The sequence below is a fragment of the Brienomyrus brachyistius genome, chromosome 2 (assembly GCF_023856365.1).
Source record: "Brienomyrus brachyistius isolate T26 chromosome 2, BBRACH_0.4, whole genome shotgun sequence".
Lineage (NCBI taxonomy): Eukaryota > Metazoa > Chordata > Actinopteri > Osteoglossiformes > Mormyridae > Brienomyrus > Brienomyrus brachyistius.
This window is the reverse complement of record NC_064534.1, coordinates 46,639,099-46,661,245: the sequence shown is the minus strand read 5'-3', so window position 1 is coordinate 46,661,245 and position 22,147 is coordinate 46,639,099. Positions and strand designations below refer to the sequence as shown.

At 43.4% G+C, this 22,147-nt stretch overlaps 1 protein-coding gene across 1 annotated transcript in view; it reads left to right on the top strand.

Annotated features, from left to right (window-relative positions):
- The window catches only part of gak (cyclin G associated kinase), a 39,201-nt gene that overhangs the window by 6,183 nt on the left and 10,871 nt on the right, over positions 1-22,147 (top strand). Inside the window, exons 3-18 of the mRNA XM_048996417.1 lie at positions 3,301-3,360; positions 4,495-4,609; positions 6,174-6,316; positions 8,122-8,247; positions 8,928-9,017; positions 9,655-9,790; positions 11,387-11,499; positions 12,951-13,041; positions 15,090-15,216; positions 16,753-16,802; positions 17,128-17,276; positions 18,359-18,481; positions 18,569-18,702; positions 19,279-19,473; positions 20,611-20,728; positions 21,594-21,673. Of these exons, the coding sequence (XP_048852374.1) occupies positions 3,301-3,360; positions 4,495-4,609; positions 6,174-6,316; positions 8,122-8,247; positions 8,928-9,017; positions 9,655-9,790; positions 11,387-11,499; positions 12,951-13,041; positions 15,090-15,216; positions 16,753-16,802; positions 17,128-17,276; positions 18,359-18,481; positions 18,569-18,702; positions 19,279-19,473; positions 20,611-20,728; positions 21,594-21,673 (1,850 nt within the window). The remainder of the gene's footprint in view (positions 1-3,300; positions 3,361-4,494; positions 4,610-6,173; positions 6,317-8,121; positions 8,248-8,927; positions 9,018-9,654; positions 9,791-11,386; positions 11,500-12,950; positions 13,042-15,089; positions 15,217-16,752; positions 16,803-17,127; positions 17,277-18,358; positions 18,482-18,568; positions 18,703-19,278; positions 19,474-20,610; positions 20,729-21,593; positions 21,674-22,147) is intronic.

Below are 22,147 nucleotides of genomic sequence, written 5' to 3'. Positions count from 1 at the left end.
CTTGAAAATTGTTGGATCTTTTGCAGACTTTGCAGGCACATTGTTTGGGTGAAGATCTGAGCCCTATCAGATTTGTACTAAGACTGAAGCAACGTCGCTTTGTGACAGCAAAGGGAAGTGTCACCCCAGAAGACACTTGACCTTATGAACATTAAAAAGTATTCAGCAAAAGTATTCCATGGGTCTTTCGCAAACTTTTTATGAGCATTGCACAGGTCAGTGGTACTGAAATTATATGAATTTTAACCCTCCCCCTCCCACTAGCTTGGCAAATTTTATTAGGAGTTGGTCAGTGAGATTTGCCTTTGGGTAACTTTACTATTACAGAAATCCTTATCTACTGGTGTGGTACCTTCTGATTGAAAGCATGCTAATATAACGCCCATATTCAAAAAAGGGGATAGAAGTAATCCAACAAACTATAGACCAATCATCTTAACTTGCATAACAGGAAAAATAATGGAAGCTATTATCCAAGTGAAAATGGTAGATTATCTGGATTCTAATAACATTCTGAGGGATAGCCAACATGGATTTAGGAGAGGTAGGTCCTGTTTAACTAATCTACTTGAGTTCTTTGAGGAAGCTACAGGAGAAATTGATCACAGAAAGGGCTATGATGTGATCTACTTAGATTTCCAGAAGGCCTTTGATGTCCCCCACAAATGGCTCTTGCTTAAGATCAAAACTGCAAGGATTTCAGAAACTGTAGCAACTTGGATCGAAAACTGGTTAACAGATAGGAAGCAGCGAGTAGTTATTAGAGGCACAAAGTCACAGTGGGCCTACTTTCATAGTGGGGTACCGCAGGGTTCAATTTTAGGACCACTATTGTTCCTATTTTACATTAATGATATTGACACCAATTCATACAGTAAACTGGTCAAATTTGCAGACGACACCAAGGTGGGTGGTGTAGCTGATACTGAACTAGCAGCATGGAGGCTATAACAGGATCTTGATTTAATTAGCGACTGGGCTGATACATGGCAGATGAAATTTTACGTAGACAAATGTAAGGTAATCCATGCAGGAAGCAAAAATATAAAGTACAGATATTTTATGGGTTCCACTGAAATAAAGGTAGCTGATTATGAGAAAGACCTCGGTGTGTATGTTGATGCTTCCGTGTCCCACTCTCGCCAGTGAGGGGAAGCAATAAAAAAGGCCAATAGGATGTTGGGTTACATCTCTAGGTGTGTGGAGTTTACATCAAGGGAGGTGATGCTACAATTATACAATTCTTTGGTACGACCCCACCTAGAATATTGTGTGCAGGTTTGGTCACCATACCTTAAGAAGGACATTGCTGCCTTGGAAAAGTTTCAACATAGGGCTACAAGAATGATTCCTGGTCATAGAGGAATGTCTTATGATGAGAGGTCAACTGAGCCAAATCTGTTTAGCCTCGAGCAAAGGAGACTAAAGGGGGGATATGATCCAGGTATATAAGATTCTAACAGGTCTGGATGCTGTTCAGCCAAATGGCTACTTCAATATTAGTTTAAATACTAGAACTCGTGGCCATAGGTGTAAATTAGCGGGAGAACATTTTAAACTGAATTTGTGGAAGAACTTCTTTACACAGCGTTTAGTGTATGGACTGTCTTCCTGTTCATGTAGTGCAAGATAAAACCCTGGGTTCATTTAAATCAGAGCCAAAATAAGATTTTAACAACTCTGAGCTGTTAAGTTCTCCCCAAACGAGCTTAATGGGCTGAATGGCCTCCTCTCATTTGTAAATTTCTTCTGTTCTTATGTTTATTGTATAATTTAGTCCTAGTTCAGGTCAGTGGTGGCACCTGAAAGGACAGCAACAGACACAGATTTGATGAACCTGATTACACTGAGATACATCAGATGAAGGTCAGCTTGTACTAAGAAGTTTTTATGAGAGCTGTGGAGAGTGTATAGGGGATGCTTGGGTGGTATTATAGTAATATGGTGTACTGCAGTGTTTGCAGTTTACCTTAGTTTTTTTGGGTAGTATTTTCATTCAGCAAAATATATTGAAGGTGAACTCCCTCCTCTCCGTTGCCTAATCTTATCCTGGGGGGCCCCTCTGCCAAAATATTGGAATATCATTGCTTTTGGAAGGTCATACCGCTAAAATACCTTATACCACAATATAATATATGAATTATATGACGGATTGAAAAATTAGATACTGTTCAACCTAGTGTGGTGTTAGAGAGGTTGGGGGGTATGGGAGGAGTAGGGATTTGGTATGGGGGCTGTCTGTAGATTACACTGTTATTGTTCTGACTACATACTAGACTTGTAATTTCCTCCTCCCAGGGATTTTGGTAGGACTGAGTTATTAAGTAGCAGAAGGCTGTGGACCCAAGACAAAGGTGCTGAGTTACACTTCATGAACCAAGAAGTTTGAAAGACAATTTGTGGAGGTTGTTACTTATTAACATGTAGCCTGAGTCAATACACATCTGGAGAGAAGTAACACTTTGTACTTTTGCAAATGCAAAACCTTCACATTGACTCCAAGGACCATGGCGATCAATTGTTTGTCTGACTTCTAGGGAAGTGGTTCCGATACCATTTATTGAATAGACGAGAATATTCCATTATTTTCTATATATTACGCACATCGTCTTCACCTAGTTATGGACGTGAAAAGTAGTTGTTTAGGATAATGAGGTCACCTGGAGGTAAGAATAACTGACTTATGGAATGGGTAGGGACACTTGTGAGTTTGGGAACTTTTTTCCCAGGAAACACAAGGCGAATACACCGACTTTCCAACTAAATAATTCAACAAAGCAATTCATAGCTGCAGCAGAGTGACGACTAGCTCTTCCTGCAGACATGAAGGAGTTTGATTGGCTACCATTGGTTCTCTTCTGACAAATCCCGTGAATCTGTTCACATATTAATGTTTAGATTGTTGAAAATCCAATGTTTCCTCAAAGTGGTGTTTTCCGTAAAACTTGTGGCACATTTATCATACAGAAGTGTCATCAGTGTAGTGAATGATTTGTAGTATTTCAAACTGCATTAATAGTCTGCTAAATAGGAAGCTTTAGAGACAATGGTATGTTCATGACTGATTCAAGAATATTTCTAATCTATGCATTTAAATGTCTTTGTAAAAACTTGTTTTACATTTAGACTAACTTTTATGTGATATTGGTCTGTCCTTGTCCCTTTCATGAGCTTTAAATTATGTTTTTTAAAGAATCTCCATTGATTATTTTTTTTTTTTTTTGAGCACTAGTGACATTTACCAGTGTTTTCCATTTCTTTGCATCTAACCTGTGCTTGGTGTTCTGTGTGTATTTTCAGAGGTTATTGTCCAATGAGGAAGAAAAGAATAAGGCCATCATCCAGGAGGTCTGCTTTATGGTATCCTTTCGCGTATGTGGGAATGAAAGGGCCCACTGCATTTTGGAGCATTTTCTTGCATGCATTTGTATATTGAATTAAGGTCATCCTTAAGTCCCTGTGTTCTGTTTAGTTTGCTTTATTGTGATTATCTGGATTATTCATTTGATATTCTTTTCAAAGAATTTGTTTTGATTTGATGGGTTATAATGGTATGTGAGTGCACCCGGCATGCTTTATCAAGAATACTGCCTGTCAGACTGAGTGAAATGGAGGAACCAGTATGTGCTTTTTAAATTATAATAAATTGGCAGGTAAGTTCCTTGTCTGGAAATTTTACTTTGGCTCTTTGAAATTGAAATTTTGCTTAAACTTTAGTGGTCTACTTCACTTGCAGGCACTGCAGTTAGGAAAGTAACGCAGGCAGCACTGGATACCCAGAGTTTTATACCGACAAAGTGAGTTAGTCATTTTCAGACATTTTAGAGGTTGAAAGCCGCCTGAATGGGAGTGCAGTTTGAGGGGCTGCCCTACAGGACAGATGTCAAAAGCTGCATGTCACGCAAGTTTTACCGTCATAAGAACACCTGACGACCTCCCACCCTCGTTCTGCAGCCTTTTAGACCAAGCCCGAGAAAAGCTTGCAACACCACTAATAGCTTTTGTGCTTTGTCAAATTTGCTAGATCTCCATGGAAACCACAGTTCGCTATATCCTCTGTGCCCCTGTAGGGCGATTGAGGTGGTCTTCCTTCTGTCCAAACAGGATCTCCTTTCACTTCACTCTTTTAGGCCACGTATTGTCAGTCATTAAAATGTAAATGGCCACTCAGGTCTCATGTGAGTGTGTGCTTGTACAGTGTAGATAAATCAACCCATTTGATACCAGATTTTATTCAACAAATGTAAGCTTTATAAACTCATCCCAGTTGTATATTATGGCGCTGAGCCTTTATTGTTTCTTTGTTTCTTTTTTTAAGTCACAAGAAGTTTTTCAAAGCTTTGAACTGCTAATATGAAAACGCTAGTTCATTTCAAAGCAATTGTTTTCTCTTCTTTCAAAAGGGAAAAAAAAATCCTCTCCCTATTATGCCACCAGGTGGTGCTCAATTACATGTTGGATCCAAGGATATTTTCCTTCACTGTTTGTGTTCAGAAAAAGCTCTCGGGTCACCCCAACGTGGTCCAGTTCTGCTCGGCAGCATCCATCGGAAAGGAGGAGTCAGATACCGGCCAAGCAGAGTTTCTTATCCTCACTGAGCTCTGTAGAGGTAGGGTACTACCTGCTTCTCCCCGTTTGTCAGGAATTCAAAGTCCAACAACAATACATAGCCTACATTTTCTCTGGGTTAAATTTGCATAACATTAAAAAGAAAAATGGTGCCCCTTATAGCAGCTGCATATCTCACCAGCGTGATATTATGAGACCTCTGCACTGACCGGTGATCGCTGCTTTGTCTGCACTACAACATGCATGTCCTGCAGAGCATGTAGAACAAATAAAGATTCTGCCTAATAACGAACACTACATTTCTCGAATGATCTAGTGTAAACACATCTTTACACTGGCGATAACATGGCTAAAGCAGGGTAACACTCATATTGCATTGGTATTTAATGCTGTAAACATTTGTATTTTGTTGACCTTCGTTCTGTATCAAATGTATGAAAGTACATTTTTTTTACTTTGTATTTCAGAACACTAATATATAACACCCATTATATGTGTGGTATGTGTGTGTACTCATTTTAAAATGATAAAGTATAAAGAACACTTAAGCCAGCCTGGGGCGATATGGCCAAAATGTCATGTCATATGATATAGATCACGATTTTGTTTGTTTGCAAACCAAACACATTGGAATATGTGTAATAAAGTTAACCATTTAAAGAGTGGTTGTGTTTCCACCCGTTATAAACAGTCTTTGCAATGTTCGCAAATTAAAGTAATGTCGGATCTCGCAAATCCATACTGCTTCCACAAAATCGAAATAGATAATTTTTTGGAATTAATTCTCCCCCGTCAGCCATGCCATATGCTCTGTTTATTTGACAGCACGGTCATTCCTTTTATATCCATGTATTGCTTACTGTGTGACACAAGTTCAGTATTTTTTTATTTTTTTTGCTGTCCCTCGTAATATTTTTTTAAACCAAGTTAGCTAACTGGTAAGAAAAGATCAATTAAGTTTTTAGTTCAATGTCTAGTCCCTAAATTGAGATCCACTCAGACAGATAATTGATACGGTGACAGATATAGACTGTGCTGAGTTTTTATGCAGGCTGACATTGCTTTGTTTCGCATCGGTCTGCTTTTGTTGTAGTGTTGCAGCCGATGAACATTCTGGCATCGTGTGATTGGAGCTTGGTGGTTTGTTCTGTTATGATAATAGTATTAAGTAGTGCTGTATCGCGATTCTTGCGATAATGTTTATTCTGCATACAGTTGCAACCAGTAACGAGTAATTATCCCCATATCACCCACCACTAACTTAAACTGTTCTATCCAACTGAAATGTGTTCTTGTTGTTCTAAACTGGATCACTGTTTACTAATTGCTTATATTCTGCAAAATAGGGGGAGACAGATTTTTAAATGAATAACGTCATGTTTAAAATATCCCGATATGATACAATTATGGTGTAAATATTTAATTGCTTTGCTCTCTTTGTCAGAGTGCTGAATGATGATTCGAAATGAGCTTCATTAGCAGGAGAGAAGCTAGTTCTGCTGCGACAAAATCCAAGAAATAAACTCGTAAACATAACAGACAGAAGCTACAGAATGATAAGCGACAGGATTCTGACGGTTTCTTTGTCCATTTCTCTGATGCAGGTCAACTAGTGGACTTCATTAAAAGAATTGAAGTTAAGGGATCCATGTCATGTGACACCGTGCTGAAGATCTTCTACCAGTCATGTCGCGCCGTGCAGCACATGCACAAGCAGAAGCCACCAATCATACACAGGGACTTAAAAGTCAGTATGAAACAGCTGTGCAGATTGTAACTAACTGCACCTTTGCAGTAATATTTTTATGTATTTCAGAGTTACCAGAAAGAGGACACATTTCTACACTGTATTCCCTTTCTGTATTGCCTGATACTTCTGTTTAACTTTTCTCACTAGTCTATGGTGTTTATTCAGGAGTACTAAAAAACACTTCCTTGGGATGAATATGCATTTTGTCACCCTCTGGTGGATTATTCTGGATGTGACTGATTATCTTTGCCCAAAGGTAGAAGAGGCTATGTTTAATTACCCACTTATTACAGTGTCCTTGTAATAAACCTAGAAAGGTGTTAATTGCACACAGTCTCTAAGCAGCAAATATACTATATGGACAAAAATATTGGGGCAGACCTCTTAACCATTGAATCTAGGTGTTTCATTCACACCCATTGCCACATAAAATCAAGCACCTAGCCATGCAGTCAGGTTTACAAACATTTGTGAAAGAATGGGTTGTTCTAAAGAGGTTAGTGTAACAGTGCAGTACTGTTATAGGATGCCACCTTTGCAATATGGCAGTTCATGAAATCTCTTCCCTGCTAGATATTCCACCGTCAACTGTAAGTGGTATTATTGCAAATTGGTAGCGTTTCAGAACAACAGAAACTCAGATACGAAGTGGAGCAGTTGAAAAGTGTTCAGTGGACACACTTCTCTGACTGGCAGTCTGATGGACAAGTCTGGGTTTGGTGGATGCCAGGAGAACATTACCTGCCTGACTGCATTGTGCCAACTGTAAAGTTTTGGTGGAGGAGGGATAATGATATGGGGTTGTTTTTCAGGGGGTTGGCTAGGCCCCTTAGTTCGTGTGAAGTGAACTCTTAATGCTTCAGCATACCAAGACATTTTGGACAATTCTGTGCTTCCAACTTCATTGGAACAGTTGAAGGCCCTTTTCTGTTCCAACATGTCTGTGCCCCAGTGCACAAAGCAATGTCCATAAACACATGGTTGAGTGAGTTTCATGTGGAAGAACTTGATTGGCCAGCACAGATACCTCACCTCAACTATATCGGACACTTTTGGGATGAATTAGAACAGAGATTGAGCCAGGCCTCCACATCCAGCATCAGTGCTTGACCTCACAAATATTCTTCTGGTTGATTGGGTGAAAATTCCCACAGACACACTCTAATCTTGTGGAAAGCCTTCCTAGAAGAGTGGTAGCTATTATAGCTCCAAAGGAGGGGGACCAACTCCATATTGATGCCTAAGGATTTAGAATGGGATGTAAAAGTCCCTGTAGGTATAATGGTCTGGTGTAGCAATACCTTTGTCCATATAGTGTATAATAATCATTCTGGACTGGTGAATCAGGTTGGGATTTTTATGTATATTCATATAGTATTTATGTGAATGCAGCTGTTGAAATTGCTGAACTAGCATTATAATTTGTGTTACTTCTTCACTTTCCCCTTGTTTGCACAGTGAAATGTTTCTAGTCACTTTCCTTGGTCTAGTTGGCCTGTTGACAACTTACTCATTGGCTGGGGGGGGTGGGGTGGTGCTTTATGTAGAGGATGAAGTCAAAGACTAGAAGGAAGCAGAATAATTCCAGTGCTAGATCACATATTTGTGGAATTTTTAAAGAATTTTGCAAGACAGCATTTTAAAAGTAAAATGCATGACTTGGAAATGTGTGCTTGGGGAATTACAGGTATTTTAGATTGTCCAGGCACAGAATCTAGGTCTAATCCCAGCCTCTGTTGCCATGTGCAAAAACAACATGGATAAGCCAGTACCCACCGGACAATTGGCCTTTTCCCTTGCAGATCGAGAACCTGCTGATCAGTCACCAAGGCACCATCAAGCTGTGTGACTTTGGCAGTGCCACCACCATAGCTTACTACCCGGACTACAGCTGGTCTGCTCAGAAGAGGTCTATGGTTGAGGATGAGGTAGGAATCTCAAAGTGAGACCAAGCATGCCATTTTCTGTCTTTCAAGACATGGCTTGCTGTTTTGCAGCTAGTTAAATACTATCCTGGAAAGTGTAACAAGGTCTGAAAATGAAGACGGGCTTTAAGGTTTGAAGCCCATATTGCTCATCTCTGTCTGCTGGTCGTCATTGCAATTTAATAGACTTGTGAGCCATTAATTTTATTATTTTCCTTGAATGTTTTTCATCCCGGGATTGACAGCAGAAAGGATAAAAGCCTTTCAGATTTCCGGAAATCTTTTGGTCACCACTCACCTTGTTTGCACATTTCCTTAAAGTCGACCGTATGTCAATGAAATGGACAAGATTGATGTGCGTTTCTCTGCTGAATCCATGGAAACTGCGTCTGATCCAAACATCGCCATCCTCCAAGGCGTGTTTCCCGACCTGGTGACACATAATTAAATTTAGGGCCATTTGCACAATGTCAAAGAGCCCCTGACATGAATGAAATAAAGAGAGGAAGCCATCACTGAAACATAATGGCCGTGTTGATCTGCTGCAACAAGATTCTTCAAAATGCTTGCAGACAAGTTCAGAAGCAGTCTGTATTTTTGACATCAGCTTAGTTAATTTTCGGTACCGTTTCTGTCTGAGTGGAACTACACATGGAAGAACTGCATTGAAACTCTTTTCCCAGATAACCAGGAACACTACACCAGCTTACAGGACACCTGAAATGATAGACCTGTATTCCAACTACCCAATCAATGAGAAACAGGACATATGGGTGAGTGGGGAAAATTGACTTCATTACTGGTTTTACATCTAGCCAGAGACTAATTTTCTTTGTTTCTTTGATTTATAGTTAATGCGTTTTTTTTTAACCTTGCTTATTTGCAACTTGAATCTCCTAAGTATAATATTAAGTGACTCAAGGCTACAAGAGCTGAAACTCTTTATATATATATATATTCTTTAGCCTCTCTGCCACATGTTGGCACAGTATAGGGGCTCCTACACTATTCCTGTGGATCCTATAACAGCAGCTTGGGTTTAATCTCCATTCTGCTGCTTTAGGTGCAGTGCTGTGGTTCAGATAACCTGATTGACTACAGCAGGAACTGTAGTCAATCAGGTTTTAAATTCAAGTGCTTTACACAGCGGCAGAGGTCTGTACTCTGCAGGTTGCATAACCACCATTTTGCTGGTATATTCAATTTGGCTGGAAATGTAGGAGGTATTTTTGCCAGTGATCCACTCAATCCAGGTCGGAAAGAAGAGAAATAAAATGGGCTTTAACCAGCCTTACATTTAAGTAATATTGTATGACTGGCACCAAGTGAGAGTCTGTGTCCTTGTTGATGAATGAACTTTGCAGGCTTCGCCTTGGGTCCTTTTTGGTATCCCTGCTTCTTTCTCTGCAGGCTTTGGGCTGCATCCTTTACCTCCTCTGCTTCAAAGTTCACCCCTTTGAGGAGGGGGCTAAGCTGCAGATCGTCAATGGGAAGTACACCATCCCCCAGAATGACACCAAGTACACAGTCTTTCACGATCTCATCCGTGAGTTCCTCTCTGAAAATCCTACCCCCCCGCCCCCCCAGTTTTCTCAGTTATGGAACAGAATACCTTCAGGTGACCTAAGCTACGTCCAGCTGGGAAATTGAATGAGACCATAAGGAGTAATGTACAGTGCAAACTGCATTTAGTTGTCACGTCTGTCTGGGTGAAATTGATCACTGTAAGTGGATGATCATTATAACAAATGTTATAAATTATTTTGTCTTGGCAGATTACATTAATATAAGGTAATAGAATGGACAGCATAACTATTTTAATGGCTCACCTGTTTAAAACACTTTGCAAATTACTGTACCCTGCAAATTAAATTACTGAACTGTATAACCCAAACACACAATAATACAGTACTGTATATAAAATATAGCTTATTGTGGTTTCGTTGATTCATCTTATTGGCTCTTTTTGTCCGGTTTGTCAAGCTTTGAGTCTATACAGACGCTCCTCTACTTACGAATCAGATGTATTCCGAATGGCCGTTCGTAACTTGAAATGTTCATAAGTCATTATTCAATTCATTTTAAGGGCATACGCAAGTACAAAGAACTAGGATGCTGGGAGTCCGCACGATACGCTGCTGCGCGGCGGGAGTAGGGGCCAAAAATTGTACCAGGCGGAATTGCCGCACAGAAAAAAAAATTGATGTTGCAGGCAGAAAACAGGAGCCCAGTTAACAAAATTTGGACTTGCAGTCCTCTTCATTCGTATGTCTGAAAGTTCGTAAGTAGAGGAGCGTCTGTATTTTTCATTGAGAGAAAATGGGGAAGCAGAAGGGTTACTGCAATGCAAAGTAGGGCTATAATAGTAAGAAAAGAAAAAAAATAAAACAATTGCCATAGTTTGATTTTTCCATATGTTGTCATGTATAAAAACCCCAAAATGAACACTGTAAGCAGACTACTTGGTTACTATAAGAAAATCATTTAAACAATATTTCTATAGGAATGATTTTGTCCTAAGCTTTTTTGATCCATGTAAGCGGTACATCACTATGACCGTGATCGCTATGACCGTGATCACTAAAAGCAGTTTCCACTGTATTTGTATTAAAACAATTTAATGTCGTTAAAGGGAAGAAAAGAACGTTTTATGGTCAATTATACCTGTTATTCATCAGCACAAGTTATTATTTTGGTTAGATACAGCAGAGAAACCAGCCAATAGAAATTAAATGTCAGCTAAGGAACAGGGCTTGTAAACAGAGCAATGACTTTAAATTAGACCTTGATTTTGATTCTCAATGGTAGTAATATAGTCCAGACTAATCACTTTTCTGTCTACAAAGAAGTGCTGCGAGTATAATGCTCACTTGCTTTAAATGAGGAGCTGTTATGGAGGAAGAGGCACATCCCTCTTAGTATTTTTGGGGTGTAGTTAGACAGTAGATGCTTATGTCTTTAGGCTTGATCCATGGGGCCTGTGAGGAATTGAGCTATTTTAGTTATAGTCTGTGATATATAAGGCTAATGCAGTAACCTGTTCCGAAACCAGATGTGGCGGTCCAGGCCACTGATTGGTGATCAAAAGGGCAAATGAAATCTGTAAGAAGCACCCTGTATTATAATGTGTTGTCACTCATAGGGTCTATGCTGAAGATCAACCCAGACGAGAGGCTGTCCATCACTGAGGTGGTGAACCAGTTGCAGGAGGTGGCTGCTGCTAGGAACGTCAACCCCAAATCCCCCATCACTGAGGTAGGGCGGCCTCGCCTACCGGGCCCGTCTCCAGCTGGCGCTCATGCTTTCAAATTTACTTCAGATGAGTAGTAAGGTCTGGCTCCAAATGACATTTCTCCTGGGCAGCAATACAATTGCTCTATAAGGTGACCAGTAAAGGTAGAAACTATGTGTCAAAAATGATGTTATAAACTTAGTAGTCATTGCAGTTGCTGACTGAGCAGGTTTGTGATCTCATGCCTCCATGTTGCTCAGTTTGATTTCTTCCCTCAGCTCTGTGAGTATGGGGATTGCAGTTCAATGAAATTGTGTCTAAATTGGCCAGAGTGTGTGAGGTGATTGACTTGAGTGTGTTCATGGAGATAGGGTAGCATGCCATCAAGGGTACCCCCCCCACGCCCGCTGATATGGATTTCAGGCTCTGCTGATACGGGAAATAACCGCAAACATTCAGGGTGCCATTATGAGTAAGGTTCTGCTGGACAGAGCTATGCCGATTTCTCTTCTGTTTGATAGATATTCAGAAAATGGGAGAGGGGGCGGTACTGGTTAGGACTGGGAAATACTGGGTGGCCCTGGGAAATGAGGAGGAACTGTGAATTATCAATAGCTGTTTAGTCCAAATTTGTGAACTTCGCTGAGCTTTTTGCTGAGGGTTCTCCATGCCAATTACCTGTCAGGCTCTGTATATTAACATCAGCTATAGCCATGTTTGGATTCCCTGTTGTTCTGTACTGTGGGTGCAGGATGCTTGTAGCATGTCATCCCACAAAGCCCAGTGATCACTGGGCTTCTGCTCCGTTGTCTGTGGGTCACGACGCTGTGTACTGACGCTCTGCAGTGTAAACAAACAAACGGCGTGCCCTCCATGCAAATGTGTCCTGCTGCTCAGTGGCCTCTGAAGGACCATTCAGAACCTACTGGCTGCCTCCTCCACCCCCCCCTCGCCTAGCTCCTGACCCTGGAAGAAAAGCCGCCTTGTCTCCTGTGGCGGGCCTGTGAGCGGCGCCATCTCTGGCTGCTGGCCTCACGCGCCGGCGGGGCCAGCCGGACGCACAAGAGAGCAGGGTTACGTACGCACCAGGGCTCTGTTTGGGCACCGTCACCCTCGAGACCGGCAGACGTGGGGACCCGTGAGCCACGGGGGTGGGGCAGAGGGGGAGCTGTGCCCACCCCACTCTGTTTGACCACAGATGTAGCTTGAGATGATCTGGGTTAAGCTGGAGTTTCTGCCTGGGCTAAGGCGCTTACCCCCCCCATTGCAGTGGAGCAGAGCGGAGCAGAGCCGAGCGCAGAGGACAGTTTTGGCCAGTGTGCTGGCTGGGCGCTCTCACGACGCTCTGGGCGTCATAAACACTCTGCACGGTGCTCTGCCTCTCTGCTCCTCTTTGGGTTTAGTCTGTGCAGTCATGAGTCTGCTGAACACTTACTGCTGGAAGGCCACTTATGATGGCTATGAATCCCTGCAGCTGCTGGAGCAGAACGGCGGATTCGGCAACGTTGGGGCCCCTCAGGGGGCCCCCCAGCCTCCCACGCAGAGCAACAACATCCACAATGCAGGTGGGTGTCTACGAACAATCGTCACTCTGCTGCCTGTGTCTGTATTTCATTTCATGTTCTTAATAGTAATGCATTTTGTGTGTGTACATCATTTTCATGAGCTAATGCTGAATGTTATGTTATTACGTATGCCGTTGTGTGTTTAGTTATGCTGTGCTGTAGTCACTTTGATAGCATTTTGCTTTTGGTTCTTTGTGAGTCACTGTGCACCTGCTGAACATTATTATTGTAATATTGTTGTTGCTATTACAACATACGGATGGTTATAATCTAATCATTGATTTTCAGAATTCTGCCAGTCGATTTATTACTTATTACTCTCTTCTGGGAGCATTAATGTTAGAATTGGCATATGTCAACCTGATGCTGCCACAGATCTCTCCCAGTGTTTGGAGAGAACACTAATGAGTTAGTCGGCCCTCGTTTAGTCAGTGCTCTGCTTGGGTTGTTAGAAAATGTAGTTGATTGTTGGGTCTAACGAGGGGCCACATGAGTAATCTGCTCTCCGCTCTGGGTGGGGGAGAAAGTGTCATCAACCCAACAGATTGCCTTCTGCTGTGCCTTTGACGTGACCTGTGGACCTCCTGGTCACCCCCTCCCAAACTGCTTTATTTCTGAGGTCTTGGCCTCTATGTTTGGACCGTCTGCCCAAGGCCTTCACCACTCACACAGCTTGTCCAGTCCGCCCATCTCTGTAAGGCAGGTGTGGGCTCTGGCCTATATGGTGTGTATTGAGTCTGGTAAACCTAAGTTAGCTGCTCCTGTCTCCGTTAAGATGATGAGTGAGGTCAGTGGTGCTGTGGCGTCTCTCGCAGGTCACGTATCTCAGGCATATTCAATTGTGTCATTTTCTCATTAAGAGTAACTCTGGTCTTATTTCATTTAGGAAAATCGCTGTACATTGTCTTCATATCGATAGATAAATGGGTTGTTTCCATCTTGAAGTTATAATGCAGGTGACAGTATCAGTATTGAATATTCTTTGATGTTCGCTGTTTTACTGTGAATCTCAGTAAACAAAAATGCTAGTTTTTCCAAATGATTAAAATTTCAGAGTATCTAGCACACCTGTCTGGAACCATAACATAATCAAGACATTTTAGACTATTCTATGCTTCCCACTTTGTGGGAACCATTTTGGGAATACCCTTTTCTATTTTAGCATGACTGTGCACCAGTGAACAAAGCAAGGTCCATATAGAGATATGGTTGTGTGAGTTTGGTGTGGAAGAACTTGACTGACCTGCATGGTGAGCCCTGACCTCAATCCCATTGAACATCTTTGGGATGAACTAGAACTGAGATTGTGAGCCAGACCTTCACGTCCAACGTCAATGCCTGACCTCTCAAATGCTCTTCTGGATGAACAGGCAAATATTTCTACAGTCACACTCCAAAAGCTTGTGGAAAGCCCTCCCAGTGGACTGGCAGCTGTTATAGCTGCAAAGGAGGGGACCAACTCCTATTGATGCCTGTGGAACTAGAATGGAATGTCATGAGGGTTCCTGTTGGTGTAATAGTCAGGTGTCCCAATAATTCTGTCCATATAGTGTTATTCTTTGTAACAGTACTAGATCTCTGTACACTCTTAACACACTTAAATTAAACCCTGTGGTGCATGTTTGATAGTGTCTTGGACCAAGTACTTGAGGTAATCATTGCAGTATTGAAGTTCAGTAATTCACTTGTTAATTGCTCTCAAGCTAACACAGGCCAGGCTCTCTCTGGAAGGCCAAGTGCTGACTTTGATCTATTTAGACCTCCTATGTTTTGTCTGATACAATTTTTGTTTTATTTTAATGTCTAAAAACACAAAACATTTTTTAATCTGGGTCTTTAGTCTTTTTGTCAAATTGTAAAACATGGTTATGAACAACTTCCCTTGTATGAAAAAAATTGCACTTTCAATATTAATTGCATATTGACATGGTGAGTATGTACAAAATTGTACAGAACGCTAAGTGCTTACCTATTGTAAACCTGCTTAGTCGTCAGACAGTGGTGCTTATGTGTTTAGCATCAGTGCTAACGCTCCTCATCCCACCCAGGTCTGTATGGGTCCAATGTTGACCAGTCGATGAGTGGCGGCTTTCTGGACATCCTGAAAGGCGGCACAGAGCGCTTCCTAACCAACATCAAGGACACCTCGTCCAAGATGATCCAGTCAGTGGCCAGGTGAGTCGTACTCATGGCTTGGAATCATTACGTGAAATTAAGAAGGAAAGCATCTACCTTAAAACTATCTCTTATCTTGTAGCTACAGTCACTAGGAGGAGAGCCTGAAGCAGATGGCCATCTTGGCTGTAGTTAGGGCCCCATCTCCACATCTTAAGCATCAGTCAAACTGTCGCTGTTCTGCTGACAGTAATTTGACCCCCGCATATTAGAGATCAAGCTCAGCTTATGATGTGTAGGGTATTTAAAGTACCCATGTCCCAAATGCCTAGTTAGACGCCCTTAGAAATGAACACCATTTGATTAATTGACAGGGCATTGTAAAATAAAACTATGCAAATTAGAATTAGCTGATTCCAGACTCTGGTGTCTGTGATGGAAGCATTGACAGATTATCTAACCAGGTGTCATAGTTATTAATTTCCTGTTCAAATAATACATGGAGGGAAAAGAAAAAAAACTTGGATATTGTGATTAAAAGTGGCAGGACCCCCTTTTCTCGCAGTTGTATGTATTTTCACGGTGTTGCTAAACATAAAGAGATGATCAGTTGCTCAGAGTCCTACTTCACTTGCTGCTGTCCTTCCTACCATCTCCATTTGTATGTGACTTAGGTTATCAAACTTATTATTTGTCCATTTTGTTTTGTTTTACTCTGCCCCCGCCCCTTCCCCCCCCTCCACCCCCACCCACCCCAAACAACACTGCAACCACCCTTCATGGCGCTAAATCTTCATCCTCTAGCAGCCCAAGGTAAATGAAGGCTCTGGATGCTCTTGGTTTGTGTTGGTTTGTAGTGGACTGAAGACACTCTGCGTGACCCCTCTCCTGTGCCGTGTGCTGAAGTCAGCTTTGCCTGTGTCTCCTCCCTCCCTCTCTCACTTGTTTTGTTTGGAAACACAAACATGGGGATTGTGTCTGACGTCGATAATCATTGTTTTGTCTTTTGTCTTGTTGTGGGCTTGTTTTCACGTCGAGCATAATAAAGTGGCTGCCATGTTTGTAGTCTTTACTGTGTTTATCTAAAAGTGTGTTTTAATATCACTTCTGTAATCTATAAACTCATGTTGCACTATGCAACAAATCAAGTTTGAGGTTTCATGAACATTGATGGTAAAAGGAGTCTAACCAAACATTTGTTTTTATTTTTAATCAACCGCTGTGATAACTGATAACACACCTTGAATGAAACTTACAACTTAATGGAATTTGTATCCTTCCGGGCCCTCAAAGCACCAGCGTGACAGACTGTTCCATAATGAGGAAATGTGATGGCAACATCCTTGTGCACTTGATCTGATTTCTTTTAACAATATCAGTATGCAGAGAGAGGTTAGCCAAGCACTGGTGCCAGGCTACTCCTATGTCTTGGTGAGTTTCCCAGTCCAGATGGATGACACAAAGATGGACTGGTTCCAGAACTAGGCAACAGTGTAGCGACTGTGCCAGGGTCATTGACCAGGCGGAGCAACAAGAGGGAGACCTCTGTCTACAGAGAGAGCTGACGTTTTATTGATGTCATTTCTCTTCCTACAGTTATGCCAAAGGGGACCTTGACATTTCCTATATCACATCCAGAATTGCAGGTTCGTTTGCTAACCGTAATTAACTCTGAATTAATAGAGTAATGAATCATTAAGGACTGGGTTGGTTATTTACAAGCATTTGATTGGTGCAGTAATGTTTGTGTTTGGGAATTATGTAAAAACACAACAATAGTTAACCCAGGATAAGACCTTGCATTTTTAGTTATATCCCTAATGTAGTATGAGAACGTGGCGAAACCTTTTGCCATTTCCTCTGTGGTTATTGAATGTTAAGTTGTAATATGTTATAGTATTTTTCCTGGGGGGCATTTTGGCCTAAATGACTCCTCCCTTTGAACCTGACGCCGCCTTACCTCTGTTGCAGTCATGTCCTTCCCAGCAGAAGGAGTCGAGTCAGCCATCAAGAATAACATCGAGGACGTCCGTCTGTTCCTGGACTCGCGGCACGCAGGCCACTACGCTGTCTACAACCTGTCCAAGCGCTCATACCGGCCGTCCCGGTTCCATAACAGAGTAAGGTTACACTTCACAGCTGGGAACACGCTGCTCCTGAAGGCCCGAATGACGTTGCCTCATTAGGATGTGTTGGTTGCGTTAAGGAACCCCTTTAATGAAACTTAGTGCTTTATGCCAGCTTTCCCCAATCCCGGTCCTGGAGGGTCAGTCTGCAACACAATTTGCAGGTTTCCCTGCTGGAACACTCCTTCTAAAGCTGGCAGTTAGCCGATGAGCTGAGTAAGGTGGGTTTGAGCAGGAAAGTGTGTAAACTGTGGTGTGACCCTTCAGGATTGGACTTGGGCAACCTGGCCTTATGGTGTCGGGTGGCTGGCTTAGTCTGCACTGCAGCCCCTGCGCTCGGGGTTTGAACCCCCTCATTGTGTGTAATTTGCACGTTCTCACCATGCAATGGAGTTTGGTCTGGATGTGGACTGCAGTCGGCTGGTTGGTGACTGTTGCTCTCTAATTTACAGTTGCAGAATTTAAACCCTTTTTGGTAATCGTCAGATTATGGTTATTGGTGTTTTTCTGAGTTAATGAAAAAATATTTATTATATATTTATTGTTGGGGGCGGCATGGTGGTGCAGTGGTTAGCACTGTTGCCTCACACCTCTGGGACCTGGGTTCGAGTCTCCGCCTGGGTCACATGTGTGCGGAGTTTGCATGTTCTCCCCATGTCGTCGTGGGGTTTCCTCCGGGTACTCCGGTTTCCCGCAACAGTCCAAAGACATGCTGAGGCTAATTGGATTTGCTAAATTGGCCGTAGGTGTGCATGTGTGACTGCATGGTGTGTGAATGTGCCCTGCGATGGGCTGGCCCCACATTCTGGGTCGTTCCCTGCCTCGTGCCCATTGCTTCCAGGATAGGCTCTCGACCCAGTAGGATAAGCGGTTTGGAAAATGGATGGATGTATTTATTGTTTGCACATGTGTATTTATTATTGTTGTTGTTGTTGTTTTCTTTATTTTTAGCGTCTGTGTGTTAGGCAGGCATTAAACCCCCCCCCCCCCCCCCGCAGGAATCAGTCTGTTGAAGTCGACCGCTCTCCTGAGTTTTTGTGGGTCTTGCTTATGAGAAATGCGGTTTCCGTACTCAGGTGTCCGAGTGCGGCTGGCAGGCTCGACGGGCACCCAACCTGAGGAACCTCTACAGCATCTGCAAGAGCATGCATGGCTGGCTGAAGCAGGACCAGAAGAACATCTGCATCGTGCACTGCCTGGTGAGAGAGTGTCACGTGGGCATGCTAACCCTTGCCTGGAGCCCCCCCTGACCTGTGACCCCCCCCCCCCCCCCCCCGTGCCCCCAGGACGGCCGTGCAGCCTCGGCGGTGGCTGTCTGCTCCTTCTTGTGCTTCTGCCGCCTCTTCACCACGGCGGAGGCGGCTGTCTACATGTTCAGCATGAAGCGCTGCCCCCCAGGAATCGCACCCTCCCACAAGAGGTCAGCACCGCCCCCCCCCAGTTACAGTACTGTTGTCAATGAGCAAAATAAACAGGACAGCAAAATTAATCACAACTGAAACGTAGCAGACTGTAATCTGTGTTCTGCTAAATTATCGGGAGGAGGTACAAAACCAGCAAACTATCTAATTAAGCATCTAAATACTAAACATAGCAGGGAGTGACTGCACCGGCACCAGCAGCACTGTGCAACAAGCCACCGTGCAGCAAGCACTAGCAGGGAGAGAGAAAAGGTCAAAGGGTGACCCTCATACAGTGAAAATGACAGAGGCCTTAGCCAGCTTCCTGAGGTGCTACACAGTGTAAATCATTTGTGAACCAGTGCTTTAGACTGTTTGAGGCTGCCTGACAAATGATTTTGAATCAAATTAAATCCCATCCACATATCTATCATTTCCCACAAAGAATAAAAAAGAAAACAAGAAACACCTCCCTCCCCCCCCCCACTGCTCTGCAAGTTTTATTGACAGTTCTGTAGCAGATTATCTGTACGAACTGCTGTAGGTTCCTGCCGATCAGATTGCCTCCTATGCATTAAATGCTAATTACCCCCCAGGTACATAGAGTACATGTGTGACATGATGGCCGACGAGCCCATCATTCCGCACAGCAAGCCCATCCTGATCCGCTCCGTTGTCATGACGCCCGTGCCGCTCTTCAACAAACCGCGCAACGGCTGCCGGCCATTCTGCGAGGTGTATGTAGGCGAAGAGCGTGTGGCCACCACCTCGCTGGAGTACGACCGCATGAGGTGAGGTGGCCCTTTTCGCTGTTAATCATTCTCACTCCATGTCTGTGCTATAAACATGCTGTGAACATCTTATTATATTTGTCTTTCCATCCAGTGTGACTTGCATAAAGTTGCCTATGGATCACATTCATTTAGATTCTTAGTTTTTGAACTTTGTTAGTTTTTTTGTTTGAATACAGTAGCTGAGCATCTTCTGAGACTGTTGCCTTTGGGTTACCAGCTCAGTCCCTAACCCACTGCAGCCCCTGATTTCATGGCCCTTCCCATCCCTATACATGCCTGCATCTCTTCTCCGATTCCTCCCTTTGAAAGACTTGGTTGAGAGGTGGCGGAGGGCGCGCCTGGGAGGTGGCGGAGGGCGCGCCTGGGAGGTGGCGGAGGGCGCGCCTGGGAGGTGGCGGGGGGCGCGCCTGGGAGGTGGCGGGGGGCGCGCCTGGGAGGTGGCGGGGGGCGCGCCTGGGAGGTGGCGGGGGGCGCGCCTGGGAGGTGGCGGAGGGCGCGCCTGGGAGGTGGCGGAGGGCGCGCCTGGGAGGTGGCGGAGGGCGCGCCTGGGAGGTGGCGGAGGGCGCGCCTGGGAGGTGGCGGAGGGCGCGCCTGGGAGGTGGCGGAGGGCGCGCTTGAGTGTCAGTTGACCGCTTATCATTAAAAAAGCCTCTTGGGTGGCCTGTGGACTCCATTGCCAGAATCTGAAGCTGTCAGGTTGTGCTGGTCACCGCCAGCAGCTGCCTGCCTCGAGTGACTCACCAATGCTCCGTTTCAGATGTTTTGCAAACAAGTCTTACCAGTTGACCAGTTGACTTCCGGCTCTTGTGTGACCTTGGTTGTGACCTTGAATGTCCACATCTTGCTTAGAATGGAAATTCCAGAGGGCCTTTTAGGAGTGCATCACATCACATGGAGAATTATCAGCTTAAGCCCACGACTTTGGAGTGGTCGTGAAGTGTGATGACGCATATGTGTGATCAACCACTGAGTGTCAGCTGTGACTCAGCGATGAGGACCTGGCACTGTTTTTAGTTTTTCCACCCCAAGGATGTCAGTGTTGATGTGATCTGTCTTTCTGTTCAAATGACCAGTGTTAGTGGTATTAGTGAAGATGGCCATAGTGTTTATAAATGGGATGCGTTCTCTTTACAGGGACTTTAAAATCGAAGATGGACGGGCAGAGATCCCTCTCGGGGTTACAGTGCAGGGAGATGTGCTCATTGTCATCTACCATGCCCGCTCCACCCTGGGAGGCCGGCTGCAGGCCAAGGTAAGGCTGACAGGCTCCTCCTGCCGATGTCGTCTTTGATTTTATGTATATGCATTGAAGGTCCCTGGTCAAGTAAACATTGGTTGGCCTCTAATCTGAGGCTTTTGTTGGTGATGGCCAAAACCTTTCAAAAAGCGGTGTAGTGTGAATTTAAGCCTGGTATGAATTTCCTGGCAAAAGCGCACATTCGGATGATGTTATCTAAAATTCTAAAGTTAGCATGTTGAATGTGTTTCCAGTAAAATATGAGAGTTCAATATAACGGAGCCAACAGACATTCTTAGTTTTATGAACTACCTTCTCTGGTGTTGGCAAATTTTTTGGAAAGTCCCAGTGTTCCCAAACTACTGATTTGAGTGATGTGGGAGAATCTTTGATCTCTCCAGCACTAGCTATTACCAACTCAAAGCCGCAATTAGTATGTTTTCCATGTTGAGGAGCTTGTCAAGAAATGTATTAGTTTCATAGAGCGTTCCATACTGAAAATACTGTAACTGAAAGGCAGAAAGTGTAACAAAGTGTACCATTGCAGTCCTTGTCTTTACTGTAAATGTAGACCTGAAATGCTTTTCAGCAAAATTTCCACTATCTCTCTATAATGCCGATTTGGCCGGTCACTGCCGATTCCCATCCCTGCTATTTACCTTTATACTCCAGCTCAGTTTTCCCAACCCAGTCCTCTAGGCCCACAGATAGTCCACGTGCTCCTTCCTAGCTCCGTGGCAGAGGGAGCAAATGTATGGACTGTCTGCGGGTCCTGGACTGGACTGGGAAACAGTGGTCTAATTAATCAATAAACAAGCAGGTTACCTGACGCCAGCTGAATGCCCTCACATGCATGTGTGATGTTTATGTCCTCCTGCAGATGGCCTCCATGAAGATGTTCCAGATCCAGTTCCACACAGGTTTCGTGCCCAGAAATGCAACTACCGTCAAATTTGCCAAGTGTGTACTGCTGCTGTTCACGTGCCTCATCAGCAGTGCTGTGCTGCTCCACTCTGCTGCATACAAAACTAATCTTTCCATTCCACTTCAGTTCTTAAGACTAGCAGAATGTTATATTATTCTTTCACACAACTTAATTCAGACATATGATTTTCCAAATAGGCTGCATTGCTCCTAATTAACAAATACAATCAAGTCAATCCGCATATTGATTGTCAGTCATGGTAACAGCATAACATAATGCATAAATCTAGAGCATAATAAATACTGCAAATGCCCCTCAGAATATTACTGCACTTGGCGAAGTTATGCAGCTAATATCAACACACTTAGATTGGTGTCATGTTTCAAAATCATTATCTAATAAGTCACAAGTGTTTGAATTTAACTGGAACTGCAGAAGAGTTAATGACATTTGTTAAAATTAAAAATATCAAAATTAAGAACTAGTTTTAACAATTTGGTGGTGGATTT